The 9,824-nt window shown below is 51.3% G+C and overlaps 1 protein-coding gene across 3 annotated transcripts in view; it reads right to left on the bottom strand.

The window, feature by feature from the left end:
- Nucleotides 1-600: 600 nt before the first annotated feature.
- Nucleotides 601-9,824, bottom strand: part of TRPM4 (transient receptor potential cation channel subfamily M member 4) — a 43,400-nt gene continuing 34,176 nt past the window's right edge. For 2 of the 3 annotated variants that reach the window (XM_039248245.1, XM_039248256.1), the window contains 8 exons: nucleotides 8,205-8,337; nucleotides 7,878-8,052; nucleotides 7,356-7,533; nucleotides 2,125-2,318; nucleotides 1,756-1,888; nucleotides 1,427-1,499; nucleotides 1,238-1,343; nucleotides 601-974 (listed from right to left, as the gene is read on the bottom strand). In XM_039248245.1, coding sequence (XP_039104176.1) covers nucleotides 970-974; nucleotides 1,238-1,343; nucleotides 1,427-1,499; nucleotides 1,756-1,888; nucleotides 2,125-2,318; nucleotides 7,356-7,533; nucleotides 7,878-8,052; nucleotides 8,205-8,337 — 997 coding nt within the window. In that variant the 3' untranslated portion in view covers nucleotides 601-969. Of the gene's footprint in view, nucleotides 975-1,237; nucleotides 1,344-1,426; nucleotides 1,500-1,755; nucleotides 1,889-2,032; nucleotides 2,319-7,355; nucleotides 7,534-7,877; nucleotides 8,053-8,204; nucleotides 8,338-9,824 lie in introns of those variants that run through there. The other variant, XR_005531086.1, reaches the window with a different exon arrangement.

The raw sequence follows: 9,824 nt of genomic DNA on the forward strand, positions 1-9,824 counted from the left end.
ATTAGACTCTTTAAAGACGTTTCTGCAGTGAGCTTCTCAAATCTGCATCATCTGTTCCCCTCTTGCCAAAGCAGATGTACGCAGCGCCCACCCACCCTCTCCGGGAAATAATCTGCTTATTATCACTAAGTTCTTTTTCCACCAAAAAGTAGAAACTAAAGGGGTGCAGGTGGTTGGGGTTTTTTGTCCCACCGAAGTGAGAACTGTCAAAATAGTGCAGACTAGAGGTGCTGGGTCTGGGGGCCCCTGGGGCGGGGCTCAGTCGGTTCAGTGTCCGACTTCGGCTCAGGTCATGACCTCGCAGTTTCTGAGTTTGAGCCCCCACACTGGACTCTCTGTTGTCCGCGCAGAGCCCGCTTCAGATCCTCTGTCTCCCTCTCTCTCTGCCCCTCCCCCGCTTGCACTCTCTCAAAAATAAACATTTAAGAAAAAAAGAGGTGCTGGGCCTGAGTCAGATGGCAAGAGTGGGCCCGGGATGGGGGACAGACCCGAGATGATCTACAATACAGCAACAAACTAATCACTGACCCCAAACCCAGCCCCAGCGCAGCAAATGGCACACCCCCATCATCTCCCCAAGAATCAAGCAGCAGACTCTACTCCTCACGAATGGCTTTATGTCCCCAGTGTGGGGAGCTACACGTGGGATGTGTGGTCCCCACACCCCATGGGCCCCGCAGCCTCCTCCTGCCCAGCAGGCTGCGCCAGGGCCTTCAGAAGGGCAATGCCTGGGTTCCAGAGGCTGAGCCTTCCAGACCGGGGCTGGTTCTGGGAGGAGCCAGGCCTGCCGTGGTTCGCACAGGTGACACGCCCTGAGGTGGTCCTGACAGCCGCCCAGATGGTCCTTCGTGGGCTGGGGCCCAGCTCCGGGGCAAGGCCAGGAGGCGCGAGGGCCAAAGAGCACCTAGGACTGGCTCTGGGCGCAAAAACGCCCTATGGAGGCTGCTCCTTGAAGTCTACCCGCAGGGGTCAGTCTGGGGGGGGGGGGGGGGGGGGGGGGGGGGGGGGAGAGAAGAGAACAGACGGTGGGAATGGGGAGGGCAGGAAAGCAGGGAAGCCTGGCGAAAAGGAGCAAGAAGGATGAAAGGCCCAAAGGAGACCGAGAGAGTGACCCGGGTCAACGGAAGGGCGGCAAAAGAGAGAGAAACGCTCTGACACCGAAGAACACAGGCCCCAGAAAGCAGGGCGGTGGTGGCAGAGGCTGGGGACAGACACAGGTGGCCCCTACAACACTGACCTTTGGGCCCAGGCGGGGCCGGAGGCGGTGAGCCCCCTGGGGGCAGCAACGCTGAGCGGCTCAGGGCGTCGGCCACCCAGCCCAGGACACGGCTACAGTGCTCCACCTGGGGCGCAGGAGGGACATAGGGCACGAGGCCGAAACCCCACGCCCGACCACACTCCCCACGCCCGGCCCGGAAGTCCTCACCTCCCGTTCCAACCCTTTCAGACGCTGCTCGTACTCCCGGATCTGTCTCAACTGCTTCAACACCGTGTCCACTCTGCAACCGGAGACAACCTAGTGCAGCAGCCCCCGGAGGCCCCGCCCCCGGAGGCCCCGCCCCCGGAGGCCCCGCCCCGGAGGCCCCGCCCCGGAGGCCCCGCCCTTCCACCCCAATGTTCCAGGACCCTGGCCCTCTCAGGCTCCACCTGGAGCATCGCTCTTCTCCAGCGCAGCCCAGGGCTCCACTCAACCCAAGCCACCGGATCCGCCCCGGAGGCCGGAAGCCCCAGCACGGCCCCTCGCTCCGCCCTCACTTTTGCGACGTGCGCTTCAGACGCTCGGAGTCGCTCTCCCGCTTGTCCCGCGCGCGTGCCAGCAGGAAATTCTCCTTCTGTACCGACTCCCATGTCAACAGCTTCCGCTCCGCTTCCTTCGAGAGGCGGACCCCTGAGGGGCGGAGTAAGGATGGAGTCGAAGGGCCTGCCCCCTCCTCGACCTCGCCTCCCTACCCCAAGTGTAGGGAGGGAGCCCTCCCAGACCACGTCCCCGTCCAGTTACTGCCACACCCCTAATGTTCCACACTCGCCGCACCAGTGCCCCCGGGCATCCTCCCCCGGCCCGTCCGTGCTCTTCCTTCTCTCCAGGCCCCGTCCCCTGGGTTTTTCACCAAATCCCGCTCTCACGAAAATGTTCGAAGATCGGGGAGGGCGGCGTGCTGGCCCTGCGCCTGCGTAGTCGCCGGATGAGGAGGAGCACGTGCGAGATAACGATGAGGGGCGGGGCTAGCGCAGGCCGAGAGTGATATTCCCGGATGAGGCTGTAGCGCTGCGCCTTCCAATAGAGGTCGCTGTTTCCCTGTACTTTGCCGAAGGTGTAGCTATGGGGACCAGAGATCAAGGGTCACCAGAGGTCAAAGCAGGCAAGAGATCAAAGTTAGATATTAGACAGTATGTTTGAAGTCCAAGGCATCAGGCAGATGTCAGAATCAGTGAAGTCAGATGTATTACAGGATGCACTGAGAAGCTGGGTAAGGAGGGCCAAGGTCAGATGTCAGCGGTCAACCTGGCGTGGTGTCATGACTTAGGAGTCCAACTCTTGATGTTGGCACATGGTCGTGAGATCAACCCCTGTGTGAGGCTCCCTGCTGAACGTGGAGCCTGCTTGCAATTCTCTCAGCCCCTTCAAAAAAAAAAAAGTCAACCCAACACAAATAGCTATTATCAGAATGAAAATGAGGCCATTACTACCAACCTTATGGAAATAAAAAAGATTATAAGAGAGCACTGTCACAATTGTATGCCAACAAATTAAATGACTTAAATGAAACAGATGGGATAAATTCCTAGAAACACACAAATTAACTAAAATGACTCAAGAAGAAATAGAAAACCTCAAAAGACCTATAACAAGTAAAGAGATTGAATCACTCACCAAAAACTGTCCCAACAACAATGACAACAACAAGCCCAGGCCCAGATGTTTTCGCTGGTGAATTTTACCGAACATTAAAAAAATTAAAAAAAAAAAAGAACACCAATTCTTAAATTCTCCAAAAAAAATTGAAGAGAAAGAACAGTTCCTGACTCCTTCTGTGAGGTAAGCAGGGTCGCCAACCCAGATAAAGAGATCAGAAGAAAACAAAACTCATATTTGTTATGAATATACGTGTAAATATCATATTTTTTAAGAAAAGAATATTAAAAGAATTTCACCCCATGACTACGTGATTTATCCCAGGAATGCAAAGGTGGTTCAACATACAAAAATCAATACAACACACCACCTTCATAGAACAAAGAAAAAAAGCACATGTTATCCCACAGGATCATCTCATGTGACATGGAGACACAGAACAGGCATTTGACAAAATCCAACACTCTTTCGTGATTAAAAAAAAATGTTTTTTCTTTTGACTTAGAACGGGATTGAAAGGAAAATTCCTCAACATGGTAAAGGATAATTATGAAAAACCTAAAGCCTGCGTAATATGCAGTAAAGAACGACTGAAAACTTCCTGCTAAAATAAGGAAAGCGACAAGGACGCCCACTGTCACCGCTGCTACTCACCGTTGTACTGACAGTGCTGGCCAGAGAGATTAGACAAGAAAGAGAAATAAAACGCATCCGAATTGGAAATGAAGTAAAACTATTTCTATTCACAGATGACATGATCCTCTATAGAAAAACTCTCAGAGGGGCACCTGGGTGGCTCGGTGGCTTGGGCATCAGACTTTGGCTCAGGTCCTGATCTCACGGTTCGGGAGTTCAAGCCCCACGTCGGGCTCTGTGCAGTCAGCACCAAGCCTGCTTCAAATCAACTGTCTCCCGCTCTCTGCCCCTCCCCCATTGCCCTCTCTCAAAAATAAATAAAATGTTTTCTAAAAAATCTCAGAGAATCACAATAATAAACAAATTCGGCAAAGTTGCAGGGCACAAGATCACCAACCAAAAACTACTGTGTTTCTATACAACTGCAATGAACAATCCAAGAAGGAAATTTAGAAAGCAATTCCACTTACAATAGAATCTAAAAGAATAAAACACCTAGGACTATGTGTAACCAAAGCGAAAGACTTTTTACACTGAGAATTACAAAACCATACTGAAAGATATTGAAAAGAACACCTAAATAAATGGAAAGACAACCGGTGTCCGTGAAGACAGAAATTTAATATTGTTAACGTCACAATACTATCCAAAGCAATCTACAGATTCAACACAATTCTTAGCAAAATTCCAACGCCTTTTCTGCAGGAAAAGTAAAAGCCGATCCCCAAATGAATATGGAATCGCAAGAGACCCTTATAATCTTATAAAAAAGATTATAAGAGAACACTGTCACAATTGTATGCCAATAAATTAAATAACTTAAATGAGACAGATGGGATAAATTCCTAGAAACACACAAATTACCTAAAATTAGCCAAAACAATCATGAAAAAGAACAAAGTCGGGGCACCTGGGTGGCTCAGTCGGTTAATCATCTGACTTCAGTTCAGGTCATGATCTCATGGTTCATGAGTTCAGGCCCCATGTTGGGCTCTGTGCTGACAGCTCACAGCCTTGAACCTGCTTCAGATTCCGTGTCTCCCTCTCTCTCTGTCCCTCCCCCACTCACTGTCTGTCTGTCTCTCAAAATAAATAAAACATTTAAAAAAAAATTTTTTTTAAAGAAAGAAAAAGAACAAAGTTGGAGGGCTCACACTTCCTAATTTCAATATTTCTTACAAAACTGAAACACTGTAGTTGTCCTGGCAGAAGACAGACATATCAGCCAATGGAACAGAGCTGAGAGACCAGAAAAAAACCCATACATCCAGGAGCATTATGAGTTGAATTGTGTCCCCTCCCCCCCACCAAAGACATATGTTGAAATCCTAATCTCTTGTACCTCAGAATGTGATTTTATCGGGGCGCCTGGGTGGCTTAGTCGGTTAAGCGTCCGACTTTGGCTTAGGTCATGATCTCGCAGTTCGTGAGTTCGAGCCCCGCGTCGGGCTCTGTGCTGACTGCCGCCTCGGAGCCAGGAGCCTGTTTCGGTCTGTGACTCCCTCTCTCTCTGACCCTCCCCTGCTCACGCTGTCTGTCTGTCTGTCTGTCTCTCTCTCTCTCTCTCTCTCTCCTAGAAATAAATAAAAAACATTAAAAAAAAAAAGAATGTGACTTTATCTAAAAGTAGGTTCTTTTTTTTTTTTAATTTTTTTAAATGTTTTATTTATTTCTGAGAGAGAGAGAGACAGCGTGAGCAGGGGAGGATCAGAGAGAGAGGGAGACACAGAATCCGAAGCAGGCTCCAGGCTCTGAGCTAGCTGTCAGCACAGAGCCCGACGTGGGGCTCAAACCCACAAACCATGATATCATGACTCTTAGCCGAAGTCGGACGCCTAACCGACTGAGCCACCCAGGCGCCCCTGAAAGTAGGTTCTTTACAAAGGTGATCAAGTTAAAATGAGGTCGTTAGGGTTGGTCCCTAATCTAACATGGCTCGTGTCCTTTATGAAAAGGGGACATTTGGACGCAGACATCCACACAGGGAGAAGAGCACACGAAGATGAAGGCCGAGATGACAAGCTACAAGCCAGCTCCCCCCAGACGGTAGGAGGGAGGCAGGGAGCAGACTCTCCTCACAGCCCTCCGAAGGAACCAGCCCTGTCCATGCCTTGATTTTGGACTTACAGCTTCCAGAACTGTGATAGAAAATTTTCTGGGGGCTCCTGGGGGGCTCAGTTGGTTAAGCGTCCGACTCTTGACTTCGACTCAGGTCGTGACCTCACAGTTGTGAGACGGAGCCCCGTCTCGGGCTCCGTGCTGTGGGAGCGCACGTGGGGTTCTCTCACTCCCTCTCTCTCTCTGCCTCCCCCTGCTTGTGTGCGTATTCTCTCTCAAAAAAAAAAGTAAAATAAACATTAAAAAAATTTTTCCTGTTATTTACAGGCACCTACTTTTTGGTACTTTATTAGTGAAGCCCCAGGAAACCAACCCAACGGTCAAATGATTTTTAACAAAGGTGACAAGTCCATTCAATGGGGAAAAAAACAGTCTCTTAACCGCAGGCCTGTAAGGACTGGATTTCTGCCTGAAGAAAGAACGAAGTTGGACCCACACCTTCTATCATATCCAAAAACTAAGTCCAAACAGACCAACAACCTGAATAGAAGAGCTAAGACTATAAAACACAGGATTAGATCTTTTTTTTTTTAATATTTTTTATTTTTTTATCTCTAGGAGAGAGAGAGAGAGAGACAGCGTGAGCAGGGGAGGGTCAGAGAGAGAGGGAGTCACAGACTGAAACAGGCTCCAGGCTCTGAGCTGGCAGTCAGCAGAGCCCGACGCGGGGCACGAACCCACGAACCGCGAGATCATGACCTAAGCGAAAGTCGAACGCTTAACCGACTAAGATACCCAGGCGCCCCCAGGATTAGATCTTTATGACCTTGGATTTGGGGATGGGTCCTTAGATAGGACAGCAACAATAGTATGATTAATAAAATTTAAAACTTTTGTGCATCAAAGGGGATTGTCAACAACAGGAAAAGACAACCAACAGAAGGGGAGAAAATCTTTGCAAATCACACACCCGAGGGGATCTTATATCCAGAATATATAAAAAGCTGCTGTAACTCAACAAGGAAAAGACAAATAACCCAATTTATAAACAGGCAAAAGACCTGAACAGACTTTTCTCCAAAGAAGAGGTGCAAAGAGACACTAAGCACATGGAAATATGCTAAACATCACTGGTCACTAGGGAAACGCAAACCAAAACCTGAGTGAGGCCCCCGGGGGTTGGGTGGGCTCAGCATCCGACTCCAGGTTTCCAGGTTTCCGATCAGGTCATGATCTCATGGTTCCCAGCTGACAGCGCAGAGCCTGCCTGGGATTCTCTCTCCCTCTCCCTCCCTCCCACCCCCTCTCTCTCTCCTTCCTTCCCCTGCTTGTGCTCTCTCTCTCTCTCAAAATAAACAAACTTAAAAAAATTGTATAGCCATCCTAGTTAGCTGGTATTTCACTGTTCTGGTTTTTTAAATTTTCCTTATTTTGAGAGAGAGTGGGGGGAGGGTCAAAGAGAGAGGGTAGAGAGAGAGAATGGCAAGCAGGCTCCTCGCTGTCAGCATGGAGCCGGATGTGGGGCTCCAACTCATGAACCGGGAGATCGTGACCTGAGCCAGAATCAAGAGCCAGACACCGAACTGACTGAGTCACTGGGTGCCCCCGGGCCAGCATTAGGTGTGAGTCAGAATTCAGGGACTAAAGACAGAACTGCTTAGGCTGTAATCACAAATCACGCTGGGGTCAGGGTCAGGCTGGGATTGAGGGTCACGCTGGGGTCAGGGTCAGGCTGGGATTGAGAGTCACGCTGGGGTCAGGGTCAGGCTGGGGGGGGGGGGCAGATCAGAGCGCGGTCAGGCCTCACCTGAACATGGCGATGAGCAAATTCAGCAGCAGGATGTTGGCCACGAGCAGGAAGATGATGAGGAGGAGGATCACCAGCCAGTTGGCATAAAGCGAGACGCAGGAGCCTGCCTGGGTCCCCGACGGCCGGGCCCAGAAGCCCTGCTCTGAAGAGCAGTTGACATGCTCCATGAGGGCCACTGTAAAGGGAGACACCCAGAGATGGGGCCAGGGAGACAGAGACCTAAGGAAAACAGAAATTCAGAGGGACGCGGGGGAGCAGAGACCCAGAGAAAGGGAGACACAATCCCAGAAGGAGAGGGGGTCAGAAACCTAAACGGACAGGGGAAGGGTCAGGGAGCCAGAGGCAGGGAACAGAGATACCGAGAGACAGGTGGACAGAGTCCCATAGAGATGAGGTGGGAGTACGGGCTACTCAGAGACCTAGTGAGAGAGAGGCAGAGACTTAAAGAGAGGGGTATAGAGACCCAGAGACAGGAGGACTGGGAGAAGGGCCCCGAGGGAGGGTGTCATCCCTCCCTACCATCCATGTCCTCCTGGGGGATCTGCCCAAAGATCTGCAGGTACGGCCGGTAGAAGACTCGGCGCAGGATATTCGGGAGGTCCCGATCGCGGGGCCGAAGGAGCCCCTCCGTGGCCACCCCGTAGGCAACCAGCCACACACCGAGGAAGAAGAGGAAGAAGAACACATCCTTCATCTACTGGGGGAGGGTGGGGAGGGGGAGGAAAATGAGACCAAGCCTGGCCCCGCCCCTACCGAAGCTCCACCTCCTCACTGCTCTGCGCACGTGTTCCCAGCCTCCCGGCCCCGCCCCTTCCCTCTGGGCCCGCCCCGGCCCCGCCCCCTCACCATCTTGTTCACGATGACAATCTTGGGCCCCAGCTGTTTGTTGACCGTGAAGATGTGCAGCAGCCGCAGCGTGAAGACCATGAAGTCGAGGCAGAGGACCGTGCGGCCCAGGTCATAAAGGCCGGGGGTGAGCCTGGTGTGAGGAGACGTGGCAGGGGTCAGCGACCGGGAGAGGCTGTGGCCCCTCCAGGGCCGCAGCCGGGACCCTCCGAGTCCCCAGGGGTTTACCCAGAGTTCACGGTGCCACGCCGAGTAGCGCAGGGCGCCGGCACCCACTTAAAAACGGGAGTGTAAGTCAGGGCCTGGGCAAAAATTGGGGAGGTCCCTGGAAAAAGCAAGTTGGAAAACCTGCCGGAATATTTGTCCAACCGTTAAGACGCCAAATCTGGAGAGTTCCAGCAGACCGGCACGCAGGGGACGAACGACCTAGCGGGAGAGTGGTTACAGAGAACACACAGTTCACGGGGGAAGGTCAAGGCCAATAACGCCAGCAAGCCCTGTGCGGAAAATAAAAACTACATCCCTCAACGGATTTAAAACGGAGTGAAAGGCAAAACATTAAAATCGGACAAAACTACAGAATTTCTTCATGGGCTTCAGAGGATGAGATGGGACCCAATAAGCAGAGCCTTTTACACACGTAACATACATAAGATCACACTACAGGAAAAGACATGAATGTGACGACTCGGACACGTGAAACTTCCTTGCGGCGGAAGAGAACACAGATACGACGACAGCGGAAGGCAAAACCAGCCGCCAAAACTGCCGAGCCGACATTCCATGGAAAGGGAGCCGGAGACAAACTCAAATAGAGGCGAATCGCACACAGTAACTGGCCTGGACTCCCCAAGGGTGTTAGGACACTACCAGACAAAGGACAGGTTCCTGGAGCAGAAGGGCGTCGGAGGAATGTAAGAATTTCCTGGTTTGGCTAATGTAAGATGTTGACATTTGGGGGCCAGGCGGAAGGGGTGGAGGAATTCTTTGTACTGTTTTGCAGCATTTTTTATAGTCTCGGGACATTTCAGCAGGGAAACTTAATAAAAGACTGTTTAAGATCATATACAAGGGGGCGCCTGGGTGGCTCAGCCCTTAAGCATCTGACTTTGGCTCAGGTCACGATCTCATGGTTCATGAGTTCAAGTCCCACATCGAGTTAGCTCGAGACCCACTTTGGTTGAGCTGGAGCCCCGATTCGGGTAAAAATCTGAACGCTGCTTCTCTCTCTCTCTCTCCCTCTGCCCTTCCTGGGATTCTCTCCTCGAGGCCCCTCGGTCACTTGAGCCCTCTAAATTAATTAATTAATTAAATGCAAAACTATTCAGATAAAGGAAGCAATTTACAACTAATGATGACCCAAAAAAAAAAAAAAAGAGAGATAATGTACAAAAGAGAGGTGCCTGGCTGGCTTAGTCGATAAGAGCATCCGAATTCTGATCTCAGGGTCATGAGGTCTGACCCCACATTGGGTGTGGAGCCTACTTTAAAACAATAATCATGGGGCGCCTGGGTGGCTTAGTGGGTTAAGCGTCCGACTTTCGCTTGGGTCATGATCTCGCGGTTCGTGGGTTCGAGCCCCGCGTCGGGCTCTGTGCTGACTGCCAGCTCAGAGCCTGG

The sequence above is a fragment of the Hyaena hyaena genome, unplaced genomic scaffold, assembly GCF_003009895.1.
Source record: "Hyaena hyaena isolate Hyena2069 unplaced genomic scaffold, ASM300989v1 scaffold_9, whole genome shotgun sequence".
NCBI lineage: Eukaryota > Metazoa > Chordata > Mammalia > Carnivora > Hyaenidae > Hyaena > Hyaena hyaena.